Consider the following 27432-nt stretch of genomic DNA (forward strand, 5'->3'; position numbering starts at 1 on the left):
GTGATTAAATGACTGTAAAATAATCACTATTTTATTGCAGTAGAATTTTTCTCTCGCTTCACTTTCTCCGATGCAAAGTAATCGTCACAGATATATTGTGGGTATTATCAGTCTGTAGCAAAATATTACGCGCTACCTGGTAGTTTTATCGGGTGCGTTTTTGAATGATCGAGGTATTCTGTGTTATTCGTCAACGATTTGTCGACTCGACAGATCGTCGGCGAGAGCACTCGGGAGGACGACGAGAGAGAGAGAGAGAGAGAGAGAGAGAGAGAGAGAGAGAATGCGAGGGTGTGTTGGCGTGAACCACGTTGCGACACGGGCTGACACGTATGCGCACGAATATACCTTTAGTTCGCGGCTTGACGAAGCTCGACATTAAAGAGCCTCTCGCAATATCGGGGGCATAGCACAGGCTGGAGAGCGACTTGGCAGGACCCGGAGGATACGGAGAGTGTAATGTAAACTAATTAGCAACGAGTCTGTGTCAATTAAGCCCGCTAGAGTGCCTCTCGCACTGACATTCCGCCGATGGGGCGCTGTACAAGCATCTCGCCGTGACAATGATGTACCAGGTTTATAAAGATCGAAAACTATTGATAGGGAGAGAAGGAAATGTCTCCGTATATTGGACTTTTTCAAGTTGGAAATTCAATTTTTTATAGGATCTTTTGACGTGAAATAGTAAAATATATTAATATTTTACAGGATGATTTATTTCTATGTTAAGAAACAAATATTTTAAAAATATACATTTTAAAAAATACAAAAAAACATTCCAAGTAGTTTAAAGAGAGACGTACAAGAGGTGACGTCCCCCTTTATATCATATATAACTTTTATTTAAGATGTTTTTTTTAATAAAATTACATCTTTAAAATATTATAGTCCATTAAGATAAAAATGAATCATCCTATATATGTTTAACTATCAATCACGTCTTTCGTTGATTTTCGTCCTGCAATAAAATATAGAAATAATAAAAGCTGCGATAAAAAATAAAAATAAAAAAATTGCCATTATAATCTGCATAATAATAATGTTTTTTACTCTCTTTCTAATCCAATCTGTGTAGTATATGTTTCGTGAAATGATTATTAGCAAAGCAATAAATATTAGATCTGCCTTTCACGTGAGCTTAATGCCACGGATGTAACACGCTAATAGGAAAATACTAAAACGGGAAATTACGTTCGTCCCATGACGTCAGTCGTATCTGTCTGATCGTGCACGACTCGCAATTATCTCATCTACGACAGACGGCCTCGGGAATCGTGCTTTCGAATTCACAGCACGTTGCAGAGAGTACTCGGTGATCCGATACTTCGATAATTCGGACGCACGTTTCGGCGACATGTGGTTCACACTTCGGTCTACAAGAGTGTACATACATCATCCTTACGTGCCTGCAGTATGTCTCTACATTTATCGCTTTGTCGAAATTAAAGCAATCAATTGGATTGTGTGAGCTAATGAATATTTAATTAGGTAGAACAATGATGCTGCTGTTCAATGATATCATAGTAATATTGAAAGGATAAACAAATCAAGAGAGCATCCCAAAAATATCACATTACCGCTAAAGTTGGAGCATAAATCATCAGCAAGCTATAAATAATAATGTCATGGTTGAAACACTCTTTATTTCGAAGTCAATTAATAAATTAATTCTCAAACACAAGGTATTGAAAAATTAATAAACAGATGACATTTTATACAGGATAATAAATAATTCGTAACTGGATTAGAAGTAAAAAATTATCGTGTTTTTTAGCGTGCAAAATATCTCGACAAATGTTTATTTATTTACGGAACCATTCGATATTTCGATATCACATCGTATGCGAAATTATTTAAATATTGTCGACGCTACTCTCTTTCGGCTCTTAAATATCGTAACGCAAACTCTATGTATCTAACGGTTACAACGGGGAGGAAGTTTGATTCGCTCCGAACGCATCGTTTGCAACATCCCGCGCGCATTTCCACATTCATCGAAATCCGGCATACCGCACGGAACTTTGGCAACTTCGATCGTCCAAGCCGAGATGCAATTGCGGGATTAATCAACGTCGCGCACACGGACACACACGCGCGCACTCGTTCGTGCGGATATACACACGCGGTTCTCTCACGTACTGCTCCGTGCGACTGTAGTATCGGCACGGTCGATACTCGCCTCACACACACACACGTAGACACACACATACATTCGGACGGCCGCTATTTTATTCATAATTCGAGATATGATTCCCACAACGCGCCGCGCTGCCGTCACTTATGCATTATCCAGTTCGGAGCGGATGACGTCTTTCCTCTTTCCCGTCGTGCCAATCGCCCGCGCCGCCATCGCCGCCGTCGCCTCCGCCTTTGCGACACGCGACTGTACCAAAGTGGATTTATGTGACGGAAAACCTGCCGATATCTTCCTCATGCGACAAACATTTTCTTGAGTGCACAGCGAGTACGTAACCTTCTCTATATCCGATTTCGCGAGCAGCCGCCGCTATTTCGCTAAAAGCGCGACGACCACCTCCATCGGAAGAAGACCGATAAATCGGTTGCGAGAATCGCGTTTTCGAGAAAAGAGCGGAAGACCTTCTCGAAGGCCATACGCGACAAAGTTCTAAACGAGAAAGGATCTGAGTTCTCTATAAGTGATTGGGAAGTATATGTGAATCATATTTATCGTCATATTTTCTTTCTTTTTGATCAAAACTGGCATGCAATTTGATTTTAATAAAATATAAAATGTCAACTATATCATTTTTCAACTGTATTTTCAAATTGATCGACATAATTTTGTAATGTTGTAAAATAATATAGTTAAAAGTTTGTCATAAATATTTTCATATTATAATTGCTTGTCAGTTTAATATGTGATATTATTACTCTAGTTCTGTTCATAATTGCGTTTTAAGATTGTAAAAGATTTCGTGCAATTTTCTAAATTCGATATAAATTCATATTGAAAAATGCTTAAGCATTAAAGTGCACTTCGACAAAAAACAAGATTACTTCTGTTATTGATTAATATTTCTGTATGTTTTTTTCTCGCTCTCAGAAGAATACAAACGATGAATATACGAACAACATATTTAAGAAATTTCTTCTGTAAACACAAAAGAAAAGATTTAGCTATTATATCATTTTTGTATCAAATGATGATGACGTTCTCTATACGTAGATAATATAATTTTGAAACTGTCGTTTTGGATTGAAACTGGATTCATTACACATTCGAAAGATTTATCATAAATTTTTCACGATTAAATCTAATCATAAACTGATGATTTAATCAACTGTGACATTTAAATGTTAAACGTAATTGTAGTATATTTTCCGAAGGGATAAAGATTCACGTTTTTCAATAAATAAATATTCGCAACATGCTGGATATAAATTGTTGGACAAACATTTTTCACATACGAATGATTGTAAATAAGTTTTTTGATGGATATGCATTAAAGTTAAAAGCTAGGCGAAAAATATCGCTGATATCGACCGATTTCCTCCGTTCCAGACATCTTACGGTCTTCCGTGTCTGGCGACTTTAAGCCCGCGGTTAATAAAGATTTCATCAAGTTACCAAGATCTACGGAAGGGAGAAGTTATCTCCCTCTCTCTTTCTCTCTTTTGCGAGTGAGATTGCGCATATTTCGCAGATTATATCGCGAAATTGGTTAACCCGACGTTGCCCCGTAATCGCGAGTAAATTTCGCGAAAATTCGACGTTACAAAATGGATATCGTGAAAATGGATAGTCGAGGAATTACCCAACCAGGTAAATTATTACGATCCTCTTGCGATGTGGCGAGCGAACCAAACACTCGTAAATCGTTTTCAACATCTTTATAAACGTCCAGATTATTTCGCGAAAAAATGAATATTTATCACTCTCGAAACTTTCAACACGTTAAAGATCGCGACGAAGAGTTGCGAAAGCAAATATCCCGCGGACGTAATTCTTCTATGACTTGAAAAGCCGATGTACCTATAATATTTCCTTGGCGTCCGAATAACCATTTTATGGTGCCTAAAATAACAATATTAAAATGATTTTTTTTATCCCTGAAAGACGCAAACTATCAAGCGACAAAATAATGAAACGATTAAGAAATAAACCTTTATTAAAGCTTTAAGTAAATCGCGAATATAGTTCGAAATAATTCAATTTTTTTCGGAAGACATTACGAAAACGTGCTTACATCTTATACTTATATGTAATAAAAGTAGAAAGAAATTGAATTAACAATGTTGAATTACAAATGAAGTATCATATGTCTTTTAGTGGAATTAATAATTGAATTAAAAGGTACATATAGTATTAATTTTGTTGAATTAAATATAATTTCTTTTTTCTTCTTCATAATTGTTCTATATATATATATATATATATATATATATATATATATATATATATATATATATATATATATATATATATATAAGAATGGCTATAGAAATCTTGATTGTAATTTAATTGTGACATACATAGAATTACAGTAAAATTACATTATTTAGACAGATACAAATTAAACTTTTCTCTAAACTCAACTCTCTTATTTACGAGTTATTATTCTGTCATATTTACAGAACTTCGCACGTTGAGACCTGATGAAAGCTATAATAATACGTATGTCTGATTAAACTTTCACAATGATATAACATACATTTTAACGTTTAATCTCTCCATTGACCTCGTTTGTGGTCACCGCAGTCATGCAATTACGATATTAACAACCGCAATCGTAACAATATCGTTGCCGCGCATTCCACGAGATCCGCTTCTACATTATCTCCCTTCCCCTCTCTCTCTCTTTCTCTCTCATTCTTGACATTGCTTTACAATTCTTCCTCGAGAAAAGAGGCAAATGATTTTCACATTGACACCGCGTAACGTCACGAGGGGACGAAGAACAAGCGGCACCGTGTCGTCTAAGTCCTGAAGGACAATACCATGAGGACAACGAGAGAGATAGTAAAAGTAAAAGCTCGTAGGTAGGGTTAGCGAAGACGCGTTTCGAGCAGAAGAAAGAGGCGAAAGGAGAGAAGCAGGAAGAACGGTCGAGAAAACGACGGGGACGACAACGACGACGGCGGTGACGGCAGAAAAGGGAACCGAAGGGAAGATGCGAGAGGGGCAGAGATGCGGAGGAGTGTTACAATAGCTTGCAGATTGGAGAGGCAGACGTACAGTCCCTGACCTAGCCGCTGTACAGTCCGCCCAGAAGGTTACAGGACGGGGATGCCACATGAAATAATGTGCTTATCTCTCTCTCCCTCTCTCTCCCCCCCCTCTCTCTCACTCTCTTCCTCTTTCTCTCTTTCTTTCTCCTTCGAACTCTATCTCTTGCCCGTCCTACTCGCACTCCCGTCTGATCAAACCACCATATTACTACTTGTACAAATATATCCCACCCGCAAGAGCAGATGGGAATCTGTCTCCGGTGGTTCTCAACCTGGTTGATTGAAACCGCCAGCTGGTTGCTAGTTGGCCTTTACAAATGAATTATCCACCGCCGTATTTCTGAGAAGATTCTACGGATCAAACTGATAGCTTTGGTCTCGGGTACGACATGAGCTTTATGCGAAATGATCTAGTACGGTCAAATGGTAGTTTGAACACTTGGAGCACGTTGGCTTACAGATGTGTATGTGTTTATTATACATATCTATTCAATGGGATTTTCACGTCACAATCTCAGCGCGACAACATTAACAGTTGAGTTACAATTTCTCACATAAAGAAACTGCCATTCAGACCGATATTCATAGTCTGTTCTTATATTTAAGATCCTAAGTGCAGTAATTTACGCTTAAAATGTCATAAACTAATCGGAGCCGTATTAACATATTGAGGCATTACTTGATTGACAAGATAAGACGGTCTTGAAATAAGATCCGACTATGAATATCAACTTTAGATTGCTCGTTAAAAGAAGATTCAAAAGACGCGTTAAGAATGTTATGATGCATTTTATAATTTGCAAATATAAAAAACTTTTATTTTTACTACAAATAAAGAACCATCTTTTCTACTTATAAAATTTGTAAACTTTCCTACTTAAAAAATGCTTGACTTCCTCACAAAAATTTATAAAGGCTATTCGAAATACAATGATTGGAAAAGCAGATTCGTAGCGAAGGGAATATTTGCTTGCTCATAATCGGCAAAACCTTGATCGGATCTGACCACGGCACTTGTCGAACCCACGAAATCAATCTCGGCGATTTCGTATGACAGCCCAAGCGAGCAACGCAATTACCGGGACTATTATCGACTCCATTCCGGCCCCTTCCGGCAGGGTGAGAGGGCAAGAGAAACTTCGCAGCGGGACTCCTCGGCGTGATCCAGACACGGCCGATGCTCCTCCCGGCTTTTAATTTCTCGTTCTGGTTTCCGGTTTTGCGTACTGGAAAAGTTTCGAGACGGAAGTTGCACCACCACACCGCTCAGGGATGCTTTGAGCAAGAAGAAGAAGTCTGTCTCGAGGTCGGTTTGGATGCCGTAGCTCTGGGGCGTAATATTGATCATGGCGTGGGCGAGAGAGAGAGAGACAGAGAGAGAGAGAGAGAGAGAGAGAGAGAGAGAGAGAGAGAGAGAGAGGGCGGCGAAAGGGGGACGAACGAGACGAGGGGGTCAGGTGGGGTGTCTGCGCGCCCTCTCGTCCTCCTCGCTCTCCGCGGTGGCACAGGGGGACGAGAAAGGGGTGCGAGAGGGCAGAGGAATCAGCTGAAGCGTTACAACGGGCCCACTCGCTGCATATACGCTGCGGGTATACCGGGTGCTCGTTAAAAGAAGATTCATTTTGTCAAAAACTGCGATTGTCTAACCCCCTACTTTATTTTTTATCTAAACTGTGACAGAAAGTATTCGAGATTTTTATACTTATTTTTTTCAATTAGGATAAAATGAACGGAGTTTATCGTAAACGATATTTATTACGACTCCAAATTATATGCTTTTGACAGTGAACTGAAATTCTCTTCGTATTACAGCCAAAGCCATGATTTACTGAAGAGAAGTAACTTAAAGGATACACGAAGAATTATTGCTATCTCCGGTTGAAATAGCGCAGGCATGGCACGGTACTGCGAATTCTCGATAGAAAGGATGAAGTTGCTGATGATTAGAGGGAGTAATTCAATCTTCTAAAGTAAGATCGTAGCAATTCAAAATTTCTTGGAAATATAAATAAAGAGAGCGAGAGAGAGAGAGAGAGAGCGAATTTGATATATTCCATTGTTTCATATATTTAAGCATGAAAGTATCTATATATAGAGAAAGTATGCGTGATACAATAGATTGTCTACAAAGCGCGTTGCTCGTTATCTACGCGGATGCTGTCAATCACCGAATCTCAGCAAACCCGGCAAGGTTTCATCCCACCTTTCATTACGAGGATTTTTCCGACTGAGAACCGCTGGGACTGTTTCAGTCAGGATCGAAATGACAGTCTGGGCGAGAGGCGCGAGAGCTTTGAAAGCTCTCCTCTCTTTCTCTCCTCTCTTTATCTCTCTTTCTCTCTCTCTCTCTCTCTCTCTCTCTCTCTCTCTCTTTCTCTCCCTTTCTCTCTCCCTCGATAGGGAGAGTTTCTGTGCAGTACGATATGGGATATCGCGTTCACGTATGCACACGTGTATCGAGCGAGCAAACTCGCCCGAGTGTACGAGTAATCGTTCAAGCGTGTGGGTGTGCAAAAAACTCTTTTGAGAGTGTGAGAGAGAGAGAGAGAGAGAGAGAGAGAAGCGAGGGAGGACTTACAATACAGCCATGCAGGTGGAGGCCATAGAAAAGCCTGTCTGGCTTAAAGGGTCAGGTCTCGGACCGCGTGCGAAGGGATCCGCGAACGTCATTATTGGGAATAAATCTTTTTCGAATGCCGGCGTTCCGCACACGTAGTGTAGGTTAGAGAAAAATGCGTTTTAAGCACTGAAGTAGATTCAAGTGCTCGCTCTCTCTCTCTCTCTCTCTCTCTCTCTCTCTCTCTCTCTCTCTCTCTCTCTCTCTCTCTCTCTGCACAAGTTTTGAATAAAAAGTTACTATTTTGTAAGATGAAATATGTATTGTGCAAGAATGAGAAAAATATAGACAATCTGCAGTCAGTACTGATTTTCAGTTACAACGTTTCAATATTTTCCTATATAATATTTGCGATTTATTGTTCGTATGTATAACGTTTAAATATCGTTCCTTCGTATTTAGCTAAATGCTGTTTGATTCCGAGTTTCATTTGCTCAACATGAATATGACGTTCGAATGTTATCATATGCTGAAGAATAAGCGACTACATTTAGCGTTATGTGGGATGCGAATACAACGGCTGCGTAAACAACTCCATGTTGAAACATGACAATTGCAATGGATGTTGCATCCTTGCATGTAAGCTGAAACTCACGATGAAAGTATTTTTTTCTAAAAATAATAAAACAGGTACAGAAAGAGAGAGAGAGAGAGAGAGAGAGAGAGAGAGAGAGAGAATGAAAGAGAGAGAAAGTTCACGAAAGGTGACACAGAGAAACAGGGTGATATGCTCCAACGAGGGCTGCAGCAGCCGAAGAGGGTAGGTGCGCGGCACAAAGGGTTGTGCAGCTGCCATAGTCGAGACCTCTCCAATTATGGCTCTGGTCTCCCCTCATGTGTATGACGTCGACGGCGTTTCATTAATTTTAATGAAATATTCTTAACACTCCCGTCGGATCTCGTTTTTTAGGCTTGTAAAACCTGGGCCTACGTATAAAATGGGCCTTTTATTTTATTTTTGTAGTCCATCAAAAAACGAAAAAAATGTACAGTAGCGACAAAGGAAAAGTATAATTAACGTAAATCACGAGTTACGTCCATCGTCTCTGAAAAAAACGAAAAATTTCGATAATAATTCACGTGAATGGGAACAAGTGTGACTAAAATAATATAAATCTGTTATTATCCGAAAGCTCATGTTGTGGAATCGCGGAAGAGGGACAGCTTCACGTAATCGTGTTGTTTACGGAGACAGGGAATTGCGTCTTTGCGAAGACGTTGCTTTTACGCCACAAGGAAAAGAGGCGAGAAAATGATGTCTGTATGAGCCTGTTCTTAGATAGTAGACGGGACAAGTTTTATTGCTGTGGCTGCATCGTTGCACGTACAAGGGCGCGGAGAAGTGTGAATAGGGCGTCTCTCTGAAGGGCAATCTCTCTGAAGCTTTTAATTGTGTCACGTATCATCCTCAAATTTAAATGTTTGTCGACAACGCGAGGTTAGGCCTTGCTTCTTATTTCACTCGGGTAAGATAGTGGGACGACGAAAGCGGATAGGAAATTTATCGGTATGCCGAACACGCCGTTCCTAAACCACCTATTATCATATTTATGATGTCTTCTCATTTCTGCGAGGAAAAGAGGCAGAAGGAAGAGAGAGGAAGAGAGAGAGAGAGAGAGAGAGAAAAGGAGGAAGTAACTTATACGTTCATCGTATCGACTCCCCAAGGTGCATATTCCTCTGCGGGATCTCCGCCATAATCGAATGGGATTAAGCCATTATCGGGATCATATTTTTCTCTCCATTATAGGAGATCGCATCACTCGAAATTAGTGTGTATTTTAATGGTCGAATAACCTTTACTTATGCTTGATCGAAGAGATGATGATGAAACCGCTATTATAGATGTTTATTATTAAACTGACCTACTCCTTTTTTTCCGTAGGTTGCTTTCTAGTTTTATCCCGATCCCTCTTACGCTCGGACTGCAGATAAGACTTTGATACGATACGTGTAAGGCTCTCGTGTATCTCATGCGATTATAGAATTAGAAGGAAACCATGTTGAGAGATAAGTTTAGACAGCTCAGGATAGGCAAGGATTATACAGCAACGTGTGATATATTTGAAGTTTTATGTAATAAACCTCGAAAGAGATGAGAATCGTCCTAGCTTTCTGGACGACTCTCGCGTTAAGTTAATATCTTTCATAGAAACTTCCAAGAAGCATTGCAGCTTGGTCAGCGTATCGGCATCGGTCGCCGAACTTCGGACATGGGAAAACGAAAGTTCGAGGGGCTTTCAAACTGTGACGTTACGCGCGAATATATCGTCGTGTTATGGTTTGGTGCTTTTGAACGGGGAAGTTAAACACGGGGTGGCAGGCAAAGCGAGCGTACAAAGTACACTTTACCTCCTGTTAGCAGGATTAATAACTTCGACACAGCTGACTCCCTTCGTCACGTATAGTATAGTTGCGTTATGAACAGAAAATTATGTCTCGCTTTCATGCAAACCAACGAAAATTTCGCCCGATAAATTTCACGTATATATATATATATATATATATACATATAATTAAAAATACAGCGTAGACTTACATAGCGTTTATAGTCACGTATAGTCATCCGGTGAAATTATACTTTATCGAAAACGCCTCGGAATGTCCTAGAATTAAAGTTCCATGTAAAATACACCAATTTAAGATAAGATAGCTAGATTCCAAAATTAAAATCAATTAGCAAGAATTATGTCAAAGATGTTATAGGAATTAATATAATTATGACTCTTCCTTTCAACAGTTTAATATTAAAGAATGGTATATATTATATATATATATACATACATTATATACGTTATATAATATATTTTTCTTCGATAATAAATTGTTGAAAGGAACAGTTATTATTATATTCCTACAATATCTTTGACATGAGTTTTGTTTTCATGTTAAAGCATCTCGCTAATTGATTTTCATTTTGGAATCTAGTTATCTTATCGTAAATTGGTGTGTTTTACGTGGAACTTTAATTCTAGGACTTTCCGAAGCTTTTCCGATAAAGTCACCGGGTGATACATTACGTGACTACCGCCACGTCAAAAATACATCGTGGCCTATCTTGACTACTGCGTTTTGGAGAGCCAGGGTTAAGCGGTGTCACGGGGCGGTATCGGCATGAATGTTTCATGAGGCCGCTTCACTTACACAGGCGGAAGATTGCACACGCACGTATGCGTGCTCGTGTTTGCCGGGCGACAATTCAGGAACGCGCGCCTAAATCATTGTCACCTCACTGATTGGCCGGTGTCCATGGCGCTCGTAAAAAAAAAAAGTGAAAAGCCCCGAACTCTCGAACTACGTCTCGGTCTTTTCATGCCTGGACGATCGTTTGTGTTTACTGCGAAAATGGTGAATCAGAAAGGGGTAACGAGAGAATTTAATTTCCTCCATGAAAAAAGAAATTATTTTATCAGAGAGGATAGATTGTAACTATGTTGACGTACGCTTATATCTATCCCTTTAATTTCTTCAATAGCTGAATATTATTTTAAAATCATCAGTTTCTCAGTCTTTTAATATACGTTTTATTTTTCCAGGATTTATTAGTTTTATTTTTTTTACATATCTTTTTAGACTTTCTATTTATGTACTTTGTAAAATTGTACTTTCAAATCGCGATAAACGCGTATATAATCATATATATTATATCTACTTTTATAAATCAAAACTTTGTCCGTGTCATTTAATACTGTTTGGTTTCCTGCATTAAAAACAAAACGTACGTAATTCAGGTCTTCAAAGAAAAAGTGCAGATAACTACAAGAAAAGTACACACATAAAAAAAACTACTACATGTAGTTTGCTTAGACCACAATAAAAATATTAATCTATATAAAAATTTTGATGTAAATAGATAAAAGTTTCTTTTTTTTTTAAATCAAGCAAGACACCTGTCGAATGAACGATTAATTCAAATCGCTCGGCATGTTCCAGATCGACGACGTTTTGGCAGTTTTAGGTCGCGCGCATTGTTTATTGAAAATATGCCGGCGTCACGTCGTCACGTCATCGGCAAGCACGGGCGCGATTGAAGACAAGAAAATTGGACCCGCGCTTTCGGCCCAAAGTCGAATTCACAGCTCTGACACAAAGCGAGCTTGGAATAAATTGCGCGAGCCGCGCCATGGCAGCCTTTTCAGAATACCATCGGAAGTACGTGCCTGAAGGATACGGGACCGCTGCTCCTGACAACTTGCACGCGCGAAGCTTGGCGAACAATGGGAGGATGTCGAAACTTGTGCGAAACGAGTACATACAATGAAGTGTCTTGCGATATCGCAGAAAATTTTCCACACAATTAACCGTCCTCGTTTTTACTCCCTGTTTTGCATTCTAAATGTAGTTGTATTAAGTAATTCTTAATATAAACTATCCTGTGTTAGCATTGAAAACGTTGTACGTATTGGATAAGTAGAAACGTAAGGATTAAACGCTTATTATTAAATATTCAAAATGTTCTCAACGACGAATGAGTAATATTGATATACAGGGTTTTCCAACAATGCGAAAACACCGTAATAATTGTTGTAAAAATAAAGATATCAGAGAACGATGAAATATGTGCTCCGATATTTCAAAAAAATTATCTTTTAGCATGGGTGCTGATCAATCACCACTCCCACAATGTGCGAGGGATGATGAGAATTTTAAGTGGCACTTAGAGGTCAAGTGGGAGCTTATTTGAAAGGCATTTTAATAGCGATCAAAATACAGACAATTTTAAGTCGTTACTAGAGACTTTCCAGTAAGAATTTGGACATGAACCGCTGCAGTTTTGTATATGCAGGGTAGTTTTAATAAAAAATTGAGAGAAGATGCGAGAGAAGATATACGTTTACTATTTCTTTCTCTTTCTCATTCTGTTTTATTTTTTTTCTTATCTATTTCTCTCTCTCTCTCTCTCTCTCTCTCTCTCTCTCTCTCTCTCTCTCTCTCTCTCTTTCTCTCAGGTATTATTAAAACATGGCGGATCAATCAAAAACAGCTTTCTCAGACTCTTATTAAAGGATTTCTAGCTGCTAAACAACCCTATTCTAAACTTTAGAGTGAGATTTTACTCTTCAGAATGAGATATACTCTACAAATTTTATACCCGTTTCTACCAATAAGGATTAACTTTAATCTCCGTTCAACTTACTCTTCAGCTTCTTCTAATTCTTAAAACTAAAAAAGATAAAGAGTTAATCAAATCGAAATTAATATTAAATTACATTAGAGAGTCAATGATGAAAACTAACTACTAATATAGTAACAATCCAATAGATGAGCGTTTGAAAAACTCGATGCAAAAGATGCAATTCTCTTTGAATGAGACAGGAAGGGACAAAAGTCCGATGCGACGCGAGACAGGCGCTTGACGGTTTATTTTTCATCGTCCCGATACATCCCGAGATTGCAGATCCAACCGATTGATCTCGAATGAATATTTAAGCCTGTGGCACACTAACGTATCCTTTCCACCGCCTTACTTTCCTCTCATACCTTCCCTTTTCACACTTGCACACATACGTGGAATGTATATCGGCATCGCCAAAGGGTGAAATTTCCACTGATGTTGATAACGTTTAGCGTAGACTTTTTCATTTCGTTCCTGAACCTGCTAGAATTTATTGGAGGCTATGAAAATCACGATAAAATATAAACGCCGATACCAATCATAAAACATTAAACGGAAATGTTACAAAGTTGATTATAAGCGTGACGTGTAATTTAAATTCTATTTCATTTTACTTTTCATCGCGCTATTAAATATCGTAGATGCACGGCGTTTGTGTCGGGTTTTTCTTCATACATTTACCGTACGTTTACCAAGTTCTTCCTAGGATTTTTATGCCTGTTATATCGCACGTATATATCGCCGCACCTATGCAAACTGCATCGTACGTCGCGCAAATTAAATTTTATCGGCCAAGTTCCACCGCGGGTGGTGTAAGCTGAAGTCTGTGCGCAAATTACATCCGATAAACGCGTTCAACATTTTCCGTAACAACGAGGCAAAACTTTTCGCGTCTCGATACGGCCAGGAAAAAAAAAACAACAGGAGAACCCATCTAATTCGCAATTTCGAAATATCGGATACGAGATACGTGATAGGCGTATTTTCGATATTCAATTCTCACGAGTGCATAAAATTACGAATGTATAAAATTACACGAATGTACACGAACTGCTATCAGAAGTGGATATTATTGCTAGGAAATAATTAACAAACAACGTTAATTGTGTAACTGCCTTCACCGCGCACCATAAACATAATTCTCATGAAATTCTAGCTTGAAGTCGGAGAAATACCGTTTCTCTAAAGCATTCGTGAGATACTATACGAGATTGTTTGCGTGTATACACCTCCCAGAAAGATGAATACAAATATCAAGGCGCAATTAGATGTAATTTCGGAAAAAGCATTTGGAGTTGAAATTTATGGTGAATTCAATTAACTAGTTTCTGCATTCTCTTGTTCTCTATATGTTACATTACATCTTATTCTCTCTTCATATTTTCTCATTCAACGTAATAATACGAAGACAATAATAATTTTGCAACTAAAAGCGCACGGATTCTTTTCTCAAATCAATAAAACTGCATGAACACTCTTCTTGTAAATTATTTAACTATTTTAAACTGTCCAATTGTTTCTTCTCACTTCTATTATACATTTAACTTTATCGGGTGATTATTTTCAAACATATCATAGGCCTGGTTTTTTATTATCTGGTTAACTTATTAAGCTCAATTTGATGTTTCACTCAAATGGGTTTTATCTATGACATCATTATAGATAAAGCCTATTGGATAAAATATCAGATTAAAATATCAGATTAACCTAACCATAAGTTAATCATAATGAAAAAACGGGCCATAGAACGTAAATTTGTGGCAGAAATTTAACAAAAATTAACTTCTGAAAATCTTTATTTATTTAGTCGTGTTGTCTAAAATTCACGCTCTACGTACAGCGGGATGAATAACATCTAACGAATCTCGTTTACAAAATTCGTTACCCAATTGCCGCAAACGTAGTTCCCAGTTGCCATACATTGTTAAATCCACTGTAAGCTTTCGAACGGCATAAATCACATCCCCGATATCATAGTACGCGGCCAAACACAAAGGACTTTAGGCGAGTCATCGAGGTGGGTGTCGGGGAAATTCGAAATACTCAGCGAAACTCGGGGAAACGCCGCAAACCATTGCATCGTTCCGAGCTCTGATAAAATTATGATAGAGCATCAATCCTAATGGAATAACCAGGAAATATCAGCTAAACTTAAGCTGAGCCGTCAAACTTTACAGATATTTCGCTGATCTCCATAACTCTGGACGACGAGGGAAAAAGCAGTACCGCGCTCATTAAATTTATCAATTTATCGCAAGAAATGTGACGGATGAAGATGAAGATTGGCTTCTAGATTATTTCGATCATTATTTTCGACGTCACAAACTTTTTAAAAATAACATCACATGTCATAATTCGACATGTCGGCTGACAATTCTATATATAATCATAGAATAAATTTATTTTTAAAGAATGTAACGTCATCTATACTGATAATATCATTTTTATTTCTATGAGAAACGTTCCAATGATCGAAATTTCAATTAAAACGAGAAAATATATACATATACGAAATATATACATATCTTTCAATCGAGGTATTTTCAGAAATAAAATAAATGCATTGCGCGCGTGTCTGTATGTGTATATGCTTGTGCGCGAGAATGTATGAGCGCACCCCCATCGTCTGGACCGGCATTACGTCACGAAGTCAAGGAAACGGCGATAGGCCGTCGCTGTACCAGAAAGAGAAAGGGAGAAGCGGCGAATGAGGTGGCCAGAACAGCGAGGGGAGAGAGAAAGTGAGTGAAGAGGGTTGCGGAGATAGGGGTGGGTTCGCGCGCGTGAGGGAGAGAGATAAAGCAAGGGGGGAGAGAGAGAGAGACGTGACGCGTGGCATCACGTGGTGTATTGATCGTTGCGCAGCATCCACGAGAGCCATTCCTACCTACTGCTGCCAACCTTCCTACCTACCCCAAGCACTCTACCACTACCACCCTCACACTCCGTCTGCAGTCACTCGTCTCCCATCTCCCTCTCGCTTCCTCCTTCTCTCCCGCTTTCCCCTTCGTCCTCTTCATTCACTCGTCCCCCTCCCTTCCCCTCCCTGAAACCTCCATTCTCCTCCGACCTCCGCTTCTGCAACAAACCCCCTCTCGCCCTCTAAACTTGTCCTCCTGCCGCGCTTCTCGACCACTCTTGACGAAACCCCGTCAGACATCCATCCTCGCGTATCCAACGAGTTAATTATTAAATGCATCGTCGTGCCTGCTGGGTAACCCCCTCACCCCCATCGTATATCTCCTCTTTTCACCCTCACTGGTCCATGCGAAATCTTCCCCTCTCTCCGCCGCCATACACCCCCTCGGTTCCTCCTCCATGAAAAGACACGGTTCATCTAGAATTTTCGACCAACTCTCTCATGATCCATCACAGGTTTTAACATCAAAGCGAGTGTAAAATTGCTTTCATCACCTCCCGATTGCGATTGCGGATTTTGTGTTGAATACATTAAATATTTTTCCTGTTAGCCTTGCACAAGAGAAAATATCAGACCAAAAGATGTATTTTTCGTCTGTCGAGATTAGATTGATGATTGTATGCGTCTCTTGTATTCTTTTTTTTATTTTTTCTTCAGCTAAAAATCCAGTGCTTGCTGGATGGAGATTCAAGATGGCGTTATGCGTGTAACATTTTTTTCTTCCAGTAATCCATTCCATTTTCTCCCAGCGCATTATCAACGCAACAGTTTCAAAGAGTATCAGTAACGGAAGCAGAAAATGACAAACGATCTGACATTTATCGCTATATACATAGTCTGTAAATTATTCAGTACGTCAACTTGCCTTAGGAAGTTCATATTATTCCGTGTTTTATTCACGGTAATATTGATTGCTCAAAATTCAGTCAATATAATTATACGGAATTATAAATGTATAAAATCCAAAACTTTTTGGAAGACGAAGTTTCTTATTCTGAAATCACATTGCAATAGAATCCATTATTAAACACTCTTAGACAGAAAGATTGAGCTATCTCCTTTACATCGTGTACTCGAAATTACAATTTTTTTTTTTTCGAACAAAAAGTGGAGTCGCGGGAGGAGACTCGCTAAATAAATTTAACCGCCATTAATATCATAGCGCGTTTACCTGTTAATATTTTTTCGTTTTATGGTATAATGCCCCGTCGCTTGTTTAAATGACAAGTATTGACTTGACCTCGTTTCGAGAAAATCGGGAAAGAGAAGAGGGGGTGGGTTATATTTACGCGAAAATGACGTTGCCATTCACGTGAAACGATCTAAACGCGAGGGAAGTGTGATCGCATATGAATTCGCATTACACTTTGCAAATTAATTTTAATGTGTGGCGAAAAAGCGTACAGTATTTGCGCCATTCAATCTCCAAACTGCCGAATCGAAAAATTATTACATTCTGATATGCAATGTCGCCTTTTACACGTGTTTATATTCTGTCAATGTACAAACTTTAATATATAAATAATGAAATTATACCCGGTATTCATAGTCGGATCTTAAGCCTGCGGCATACGATGCTTGTTTCTCTGTTGGATTGCTTGCGTTTTAGTAAAGCACTAGAATCGTACCACAAAAAGCGCAGAATTTTCAATAATTTACCAAAGCGCAAGCAATCCAGCAGGAAAATAAGCATCACATATGCCGCAGGCTTCATATTTAAGACCTTCTTAAGTATAGTCTTAAAATATCATAAGCCAATCACAAAGCATAATAGCATCTTAACCCTCTCTCTCTTACCGTATAAAGAATAAAGAAACTTCAAGTATAATATTAAGAAACAAAAAACGTATATTTCAGGTACGATCAGCATTGAAGAGTCTCACGATTCTTGTATCTTATAGCTTCAGTTCATACAACGGATATCCCTCATTTGATTGCTGCAAGCTGTGTTTTAGGCCAAACGGATGCCAATAGATGCAATAGGGAACATATGTCAGCTACAGGTCGTCGACGTACATATGCGCACTTACCGACGCACGTTAGAGCCACTAATCAAAGTGCCACAACATTGTATCGCATCGCATTGCCAGGAACATTACACCTCCTGCGCGGCAAATGGCCGAAATGTTGTTCGTCACAGAGATAATAACACGGTGTATCTTCATTGTTATGCTCTGCCTAACGTCTGTCGCAACAGTTTGCCTGTCTGCCCGCAAAATCCATTTGTCTGATATTCTGCGATGTCAAGTGAATCTTAGCATCGCATCAAAAGTACTCAAACCTTTCGCCAATTACGTGACAGCTATCATCAATCATACAGCAAGCACTGGCGTTGCAAGAACATACAAGAACGATTTATTGTAGTGAGACGTGATTCTGAATATATTTGTAGAAAAAATGCAAAGATGTTGTAATGGTGCTTAACGAGAGAGAAAAAATAAAAACAGCAGAAAATGTTTAATTCTATATAAACAAGTTGATAAATAGGTATGTATTCGTAATATTAATTTTTGATGCGTGATTTTCTGATAAGTTTTTATAAAAACTTAAAGTACAGAAAAATATTTTAACAAATTTAAATTGTTGAATGACTCAAGATTTTTTAAAGATTGCTCAAAAGAAAAAAAAGAATAGTGGAGTTAGGAATATTATTAAAAAAGTAAATGTTGTCTCAAAAATTATTCTTACATCTTAGAATTAAATTTAATCATTATAAAGAGCGAATTTCTGAAAGAGAATACGAAACATAACTTTATTATTTAACTTTTAACAAAATACAAAGTCTCATTGTTCAAATTCTCATAATAATGAACATAATTAAAGTAAAAAAATTTTCACAAAAGGATATTTCATTCGAGATCCTCACATCAAATTATATCGCATTTTTTGAAGGAATGAGACATATAGAAATAAGAAAAAAAAAAGAATGTTCTTGGTATTACTTTTTCAAGGTTTACGAAGCTAGTTCTTCTTAATGGCGTCTCAACTTGTCCACGTAAGTAAGGAAACTCGATTGAAGTAACTTAGCAACAGTTACTAAACTCTTCGCCTGATTGATTGCGAATACATGTAACAGCGAGAAATGGAACAATCGGGGAGAAAACTCGAAGGCAGCGAGAGAGGTCCACTATAGTGAGAATAGACGCGACGCAATGTGGTACAAAGAATGATGGCGACGGTACTCACCCCCTCAGGCCGAAAGCTCTCTTTGCCAGCTCCAGCTTGAAGACGCTCGGTCAACAAGCTGCCGGATGCTTGAGTCTCGTCTCCTTATGACGTCTGCAACGAGTAAGGCAGTACTCCAGATTCTGTAGTCGCGTTTTCTTCTCACTTTCGCGACACTGCCGTGTTAACCGTGCTTTCTTACGTGACGTGACGACGAATCGGAAAGTTTAAAAAAGAAAAACCGGGAGAAAGAGAAACGATCGAGGCTCTTCTCGAATTTACTCAACGGACCGTGACAAGACTGTAAAAGCGTTCGATCGGAACAAACGTCGGACGATGGGGACAACAACGTCGTAGCGCACCTCGGAGGAGGACAGAAAGAGAAAGAGAAAAAGAGAGAAAGGAAGATGTAAAAAAAAAAGAGAGAGAAAAGGAGAAGAGGCAGCGGAGGGATAAGCTAATTTTAGAGTTAAGGATCGGTGTGAAGTGAAAGAGAGGATAGAACGAAGGAGTGAACGCGCGAGTACAATACATTGCGCACATCAGAGGTTGTCTCGTGCGAGTGAGAGACGAGCAAGAAGATGGAGAACGTATGATCTTGGAACACCCTGCCAAAAAGAATTCGATCGCCGGCCAATCACCATTCGAAGATTTACCCCCCAGTAAATAGAGATCACCGTCTCGGCCAACTGGGACTGACACTAATAGATCTCTTAGACGGAACATCGAGCCGTCGATTGAGGCGTTTAATGTCGGGGTTGCGTGCTACCATCGGCTTAACCGTGTTCTCTAATCACGCGTGTTTATCGATAATCACATCCATGCGACCTTTCTCTCTAGCAAGATACTTCTATAGTCATCTGAAATGTATGCCTCAATGGAAATTATGCGCTAAACTAGTTATCCGACTATTCTGAATTTTCTTCAATTGGCTGGGAAATCTATAAATGAATAGTCGCTGAATTTGAAAAACTTCAGAAGATTCTCGGAAAAATCCACTAGGAGGACATTTTTCCACTAACTTGTTACAAATATCACAGAGGGAGAGAAAAAATGATGCTCACTGATCCTATAACTGTTTTACGTTCCTTTCCAATTTTTTTTTTGTGTTGCGATGCGAGTTTCGTAAACGAGAAATTCTGATGGCAGACTATGTCGTGATCTTTAGTTTTCCTAACAAGCATGAATGATTCCCACGAGGCAACGTATCGTAATGAAGAGCTAGAAATCCAACATTAATCGCGTGGGCGGCAAGGGAGGACCGGACTGAATTAAAGAGAGATAACATCGTAATCTTCAATCCAGAGATTCCTTATAAAAATGCCATGGCTCGTAAGGATTTCTGAAGAAAGAAATTATATTCTAAAAAAACATATTGCGTCAGTTGCAATGTTTCTCTCTCTTCGACCATTCCTATAAACATGAAGTCCGTGTATCACTCAATGGGGAAGATTATGGGAGAAGCCATGAACCTTGAAATCTCTTTTTTTTTTAATATTTATATCAAAATATTATATATATAATTTTAATATTTTCTTAAAACGCTTAATTACAATTTTGATATTACTAAAATATTTTTTAATTTAAAGAACTAAGATATAAAAGTATAGGTTCTATTAGCTTATTCTTCTTTTGCAGTAACATAATTTTAAGTGAAACGTTCTATGAATTATACATTTAAACAATACATACTTATTTAATGTAACAATAATTTATTAAATAATAATTTAATGTTCTATCTTTTCATATTTGGCCTTTACAAAAATATTTCACTTGTAACACGTCAATGGCTCATACTTGTAAAATACTTACATAGCTGAACAAATACAGACTTACTGACGGGATTAGTGGTTACTATTATATTAGAATTTTCCATTCGCCATTCGACTTCCAGTTGCCCGAGCGTGAATTTGCATTCCAAGCGACTCTCTGTCGTGTATCATGCTATTTCGCGCTTGGTTCAAAGTTTATTAGTCCAAAGTTAGCCTGCTTGCACTTCGGATAACGCGGAAACAATGTCGGATTTTCGTCGATGCACGATGGTATCCAAGAGTCGCACGTGGACGATAATACAATAATACAATACAGACGCAACCTCCATTCGTTCGATCGCGTGCATTCAGCTTCGCTCGAGTAACGAATTAGAGGATGCAACCAATAAATATCTATGTCATTGCATACATGACGAAAGTGGGGTCATTCTAAAAAAATTATTTTCCAGCCGAGAAATTTTAATATGAGTTGATTAGACCAGTTAAATTAAATTTCTATTCTCCTAAACAAATGTAATGATATTATTTTGTGACAAATAAAATACCAATCAAACAAGAGAAATATTAATAGAAGAAATATAATCACTCAAGAAATTAGGTAAAAAAGAATATGACGAATATTGAAACGTTCGGCATAAAATTTATTTTTCCATTCTATACAATACCTAAAGTGTAATGGATTATGTAATCTGAGTCGATGAATATTTGAATAAATAAATTTTCCAGTTCTTTCATATCGTGACGCTTAGAGTTACAACGAAACACTTCAGAATAAAGGGGTTCTTTGAAGTCACCGTTTGCTCAACTAAAGTCACCATGGAGGAAGCAGGAAAGCTGCGAGAATGATAACGCCGCCGAGGAATTTGCCTGCATCCTCGAACTTGTAGCAGACGTACATTGTTTCGCGTTCACTACACATTCTCGGATACTGTGTCGAATTTTCCTCCGTGGATGAAATGAACTGTCTCTCTCGTTAAGGCAAATTCAACACGAGATAAAAATTAAACAGTAATCGAAAATAATAAAAGCAAATAGCATAAAAATTGAATTCAGATATTCATTGGTATTATAATTAATTTAAACAAATTTCTTCAATAAGAGAAAAGTAAAAAAATCGTCGATTATGTAAAGAAATCCTGGCTATATTAAACATCGTTTACCGTATTTAGCGAATGTTTCACAGGCTCTCGATTAAAGACGAGATGTGGGGATGCGACGGATGTCTCAACGAGACGTAAAATGGTTGAAGACTTAATATATTAAACGTTAGATCGTAATAATTCGCACTGTATACAGGCTTCTCTAGAATTTGCGACTTCCTACAAGATGAAATAGAACAGCGGATTAAAAATAAAAAGGAAGAGAGGACGGAAGGAAGGAAATTGAGGTGTTTAATCATTGCGGCCGGAGATGGTTTAAATCGGGGTCCTGTTAGCATGTCGCGATGGTCGTGGAGAGAGAGAGAGAGAGAGAGAGAGAGAGAGAGAGAGAGAGAACTAACTAATTTTAAATCTAGCACGACGTTGTGTAGGTAAACACATCGACGTGTTGCAAATATCTCGGGAGGATGCGTTCGTCGCACGGCAGGATGGATAATCGATTAAGTCGAGGTATATCCACTTATCCGCTTGCTCTCACACCCCGCAGAGCGCAAATTCCAGAATCTCAAAGAGGCGGTACACGAAGTACCTTAAGACGGGGTGGATATGGCGCTCAATTTGCACGGATCCTTGGCTAAGCCTCCAAAGTGATAACCGATCTACTAGATGCAGCCGGGGCGGATCACGAAGTTCTATGACGTGTCCCGTTACCTGTAACCTACCCTCGTATCCCGAGTAAGACACGCTCCGACGAATAATTACCGTTCACTTATCTGTAACGATGAAGCCATAACTCTTCCCTGTCAAAGCTAGCGCTTGTATTGCTTCGCGGTATGAAAAAAAATGTAGAAATTAATTGCGAAACTGCATCATTGAAAATAATTATTAAAAAGAACAAGGAAATGAATGTTATAAACAATTAAGCTAAATCTTTAAATAATAATAGTTAAATAATTCAATGTGAATTTGACATATATATCCAATCCTGTAAACTGCGCGAATTTAATTTTCAGTCTTGAAACGCAATCCTAACAAAACAGGAACAGTTATATCATAACTTGACAAGCAATTTAATAATATTGATGCTTATAGGCATTTTATCGAAATAATCTGATGTCGAGAGATAAGCGTCTTAAGATTTACAAATAATTTTACTGTAAAAAATATTATCTGTATATAATATTAATCGTTTATTTAAGGCATTCATTTCCTAGTTGTGACATTACGATTTTAAAAGATAGGTTGTTTAACATTAATTATTAAAAAGTTTATATCAAATGCAATCGATGAAATGTATTGTTATTATTATATATGCTTATGTGTAGCATTATTGTTGATGCTTTACTTTTTAATATTCTCTACTTCATTTATGTTCTCATTTAAATTTTGTAATTAGTATAACACACACGATAATTTTCCTTCACTATACACATGATGGGTTCATATATCTTAATTTTCATTATTTTTACAAAAATTATTAAATTATTCTTACATATACTTTAATATTTTATAAAATATTTATAAGCTTGTGTATTAAAAAAATTACGTATAAATATTATAACTAATTACTTGTGGTGCTCTCCTAGTATTTAAAAAAAATGCATAGAACACGAATAATTCAATTATGTGTGCTTAAATTTTAAATAATGAATTATTACATTTTAAAATAATAATAAAACGTTATTATTATTATTAAGTTGAAACGGAAAACATGGTCGCACATGAAATAATTTATCTAGAAAATTAAAGAAATGACACACTCGAGATAGGTACTGCATATCGAAGATCGATAGTCGTATTCAGTGGACTTGACGTTGGATGAGATGCATTCACCGTATTACATCCGCGTACGAAACCGCCATGCCACCTCAAGGAAGAGGATACGCGTGCATGAAGCAGGGCGTGCCGCCGTAATCTCAATTCAATTTGAGAGCACGTCGTTGTGCAGCAAGAAGTCCCTTTCGCGATAATCTCCGCCGGAAATACTAGACGGCCGAAACTTCGCGACTAACGCGATTTTCAAGTAAATTTCACTCGCCGACGCTGCCATTAGGATGACACGCCATGGCTCTTAGTCGGAGCATCAACGGGGCTCGTTTGCATGTGTACCTATCTTTCGCTAAATGTGAACATCCGAGAAGACCTAATAACCACACGACGTTATCAGCGTGGTATCAATATTTCACTCAGAAATTATTTGAATCCCAACCGTGATCAATTATGATAAGCGGTATGATTACGGTATGATTGGGCAAATCAGATTGGATAGAATAAAGTATAATTCGATAATAGCATTAAAATTGATACATTCGAATTATACTATTGTTGTAAGATCGTCTCAGCTGGATATGTATTAATCCGTTAGACTCGAAAAGGTTAAAGTAACCCGATATGGTCAATATGCTAAACAAATTAGTGCCACGAACGTGCATCGTAAAAAAAATGTAACCGCTATGTCGCTCGATGATTCCTCTTTAAAACAGAGAGGAAAAAAGTAGAACATATGATGTTACATTGTTTAGAGAGCTTGGTAACAAACCTTGTTGGAAAACAAATAGTAGACCGAAAGGAGACATCACGGAGGAAGCGGTACATCTTAAAAGTCCCGTAGCTGGGATCCTTTTAGCAAATTACGAAGTTATCGGAAAACTCTCCCGAAGGGGGACACGCCTCGCGGCATTATATTTAATAACGTCCAATAAACGTTTCTCCTGCCACTGCTTTTTCTTTCTCCATTTTTCTGCTCTCCTCTTTTTTTCTCTTCTCCTTCGCTTGTCCCTTCTGTGTATTCCCGTTTTACCCCACTTCCGTTTTCCGTCGCCGCATTTTCTCTCTTTCTCTTTTTTTCCTCCCCCTCCCCTCCATCTCTCTTTCTCTCTCTTAATGTACCGCTAATGTTTTTACTTGCGTCATATTAAAACGATTGATTTCGCTCGCAATGTCCCGTCTCTTCGGAGAGACTGCTCTGCACACTGAAAACCAATATCGACCACTTTCAGTCTGGGCGCGAGTCGAATAAACGGCCGCCATTAACTCTAGAGTCCTACGGCGTAATACATTATACACGAGAATTTATACATCCACCCCATTTCAAAAATAATCGCGAAGCTTGATAGCTTCCGTGATGATTACATTAACACGTTGCCGCATACAAATTTTTTCACGGCAAACATAAATTCCTTGATCATCGTATGTAAACTGATCGTTGCAGACGAATTGTCTGAATCTTGTTTCATTCAATAATTTTATTGATTAATATTGATTTTTTTTAATAATTTACCAATGATATTTAAAACTAACGAGTCCAGTCTTCCATGGGAACTCTATATTAAACAAATTTCATAAAATTGATTCTAAATTTCAATATCTAAAACTGTGAAGAATTATTTGAATCGCTAATTATTTTTTTTCTATTTTATCTTCTATGCTTTTATATAAATGGAGATTTTGTGTAATACTTTGCCAATAAATTTCTATATGTTAAACTTTATTTTTATTAAAATCTATTATACTTTTGTTAAAATCTTCTTATATAGCGATGAATCGTAGTCAATTTTTGTTAAGCAAGGTCTTTTCTAGCTGAAGCAAAACGCTTATGAGTCAAGTGTTTCAACGTGTTAACGTGTTCGTTTTGATCATATTAAGGAAGCATGGAGCGAAATCTCGCGTGCGAAAAGTTGCCGAAGGAAAGCAGTCGTACGGAACAGAACGATACGGAACGAACTGGTAAGCTACAGTGCGCCAGGATGGGACAGTGATGTGCAGCAGTATTTATAGTATGGATTGTGTCTGCTTGGCAGCTCGCCATCAGATGAACGGACTGTCCCGAAAGCCCTACGCACGGACCAAGCAACGGTACGTACGAAGTGCTATTGATAACTATTGTCTCCATATTTATCCGCGAATCGCTTATTCCCTCGCAATTTTTAGATCACCGTCCACTTTGCGCGAAAGAGCGACGACTGGCAGCGGTGATGGAGGTCTTTTTTTCCAGACCGGAGCTATTACAGCGGCGGGGATGAATCACGGAATCGAGTCCGATTGGTACTCGTTCGCAAGCACGACCTGGCTTTTATTAGACTGGCTGACATCGAGGATCACTGCCAAACTAGGATCGCGCGAACAATAGCTTCCACGTATCGTCTCGACCGGGCGAAAATAACCACAGTTGCCTGCACATTTCCTATTGCACTCTTTTTGCATCAAAGTTGAAACAAAAAAAAAAGAGAGAAACAGAAGAGCAAAAAAAAAATTCCATCAATTTTGGTTTAGAAAGAAATTTGCTGTGAATAAATTTGAAAATATGTGTCTGCGCATAATAATATTTATACATGTAAAAGTTTTAAAGCGATAAAATAGAATAAAATATGGAAAGGATGGAAATGTTATCGAAAGAATGAAATATTTTTACTGCAAAAAGCGAACTAGCGATAATGCAGTTTTAAGATTTCAGGATAATGTTTCTGGAAATATTTATCTCGCGGTCGCGTGCCCAGAATCTATTTCCGTCGTCCGAATACCTCATCCCCCAGCTTCTAAGATTCCCAGACGACTCTGGAACATGGCGGATCAATGATCTATTCGCTTCACCTCATGCGTACGATGCATGACATGTCGATGAAATTTTTATTAAGTGTAATCTATTCAGAATTTATAGATGCCAAAATGGATACCCAAAGTCTGAGATCTTAATAATATCTCATCGTAAAAAAGACATTTCTTTAAAAATATCAGAAATAAAATTTTCTCTAAATCACTCAATTTCATAAATTCATCTTTTTCAAATATAAACGAGAGAAATTATTGTTACGCTGTGAAAAATCATAATGTTCCGCGACAATCCTACTTGACAATACCAGAAAGAAAGAAAGAAAAATACGCTTTCTATAAATTTATAGAATGTACTTTTTATGATTTCTAAAAAATGAAGCTAGTAATATTTTTTCTAAAATGTAAATGTAATAATTAAATCGTACTCTTCCACCTTCTCTCCTCGTTTATAAAAAAATCTTAATCATCCACCGTTCCGACCTTTACCTATACCAAGTGCCATCACCATTGTTACCGTTTTAGCTTTTTTCATCGATTACCGTTACCCCAAAGAGGATATCCCGTGAAGCTTAACACCGACTCGAGAAACGTCCTTGTCTCGCATATCCCCCTCGTATTCCATAGGATTAGACCTGGCTTTAATGTCCGACGACAAGGGATTTCGATGGTAATTGAATACGGACACGCTGGCACAGAACGCGGTTAAGAGTTCGAAGTGTTTGCTATCGCTATTCGCACTGTTTTACTCAACGTATTCATCGAAGGGCAATTGACTTAATTGATAAAATTAGATCCTGAAGTCCAGATGGACTTCAAGCATCCCTTTAATTATGTAAGATAACGATAAAGTGCCTTTAGTGCACGAATTAGCGCATGCATGTTAATTCTTTTTGAGTGACCCGACGAACGGAACCGGAAGCAATGCCCCCTTTTTGTGCTAGCTGATCCGTGCTTACTGCGCTTAGACTCTCGCCCGTCGATTCGGCGGGATTCGGTTTTGA

The 27432-nt window shown here is 38.2% G+C and overlaps 2 protein-coding genes across 4 annotated transcripts in view; one reads left to right on the forward strand and one right to left on the reverse strand.

The window, feature by feature from the left end:
* The window catches only part of mub (poly(rC)-binding protein mub), a 123846-nt gene that overhangs the window by 92746 nt on the left and 3668 nt on the right, over window positions 1-27432 (reverse strand). The gene's annotated exons all lie outside the window — the stretch shown is intronic.
* On the forward strand, window positions 1890-26868 carry LOC105151061 (uncharacterized). Of its 3 annotated transcripts, XM_011064544.2 has the most exons (4): window positions 1890-2464; window positions 25526-25606; window positions 25681-25735; window positions 25811-26868. In XM_011064544.2, exons 2-4 carry the CDS (start codon window positions 25531-25533, stop codon window positions 26007-26009), a joined length of 330 nt encoding a protein of 109 aa, XP_011062846.1. In that variant the 5' UTR covers window positions 1890-2464; window positions 25526-25530; the 3' UTR covers window positions 26010-26868. The 3 variants fall into 3 exon arrangements, with proteins under 3 accessions (XP_011062846.1, XP_087265418.1, XP_087265419.1); XM_087409292.1 differs by having other exon boundaries at window positions 25681-26868; XM_087409293.1 differs by lacking the exon at window positions 1890-2464 and having other exon boundaries at window positions 22220-25606; window positions 25681-26868.

Source organism: Acromyrmex echinatior, chromosome 9, assembly GCF_024713525.1.
Source record: "Acromyrmex echinatior isolate Ae372 chromosome 9, ASM2471352v2, whole genome shotgun sequence".
Lineage (NCBI taxonomy): Eukaryota > Metazoa > Arthropoda > Insecta > Hymenoptera > Formicidae > Acromyrmex > Acromyrmex echinatior.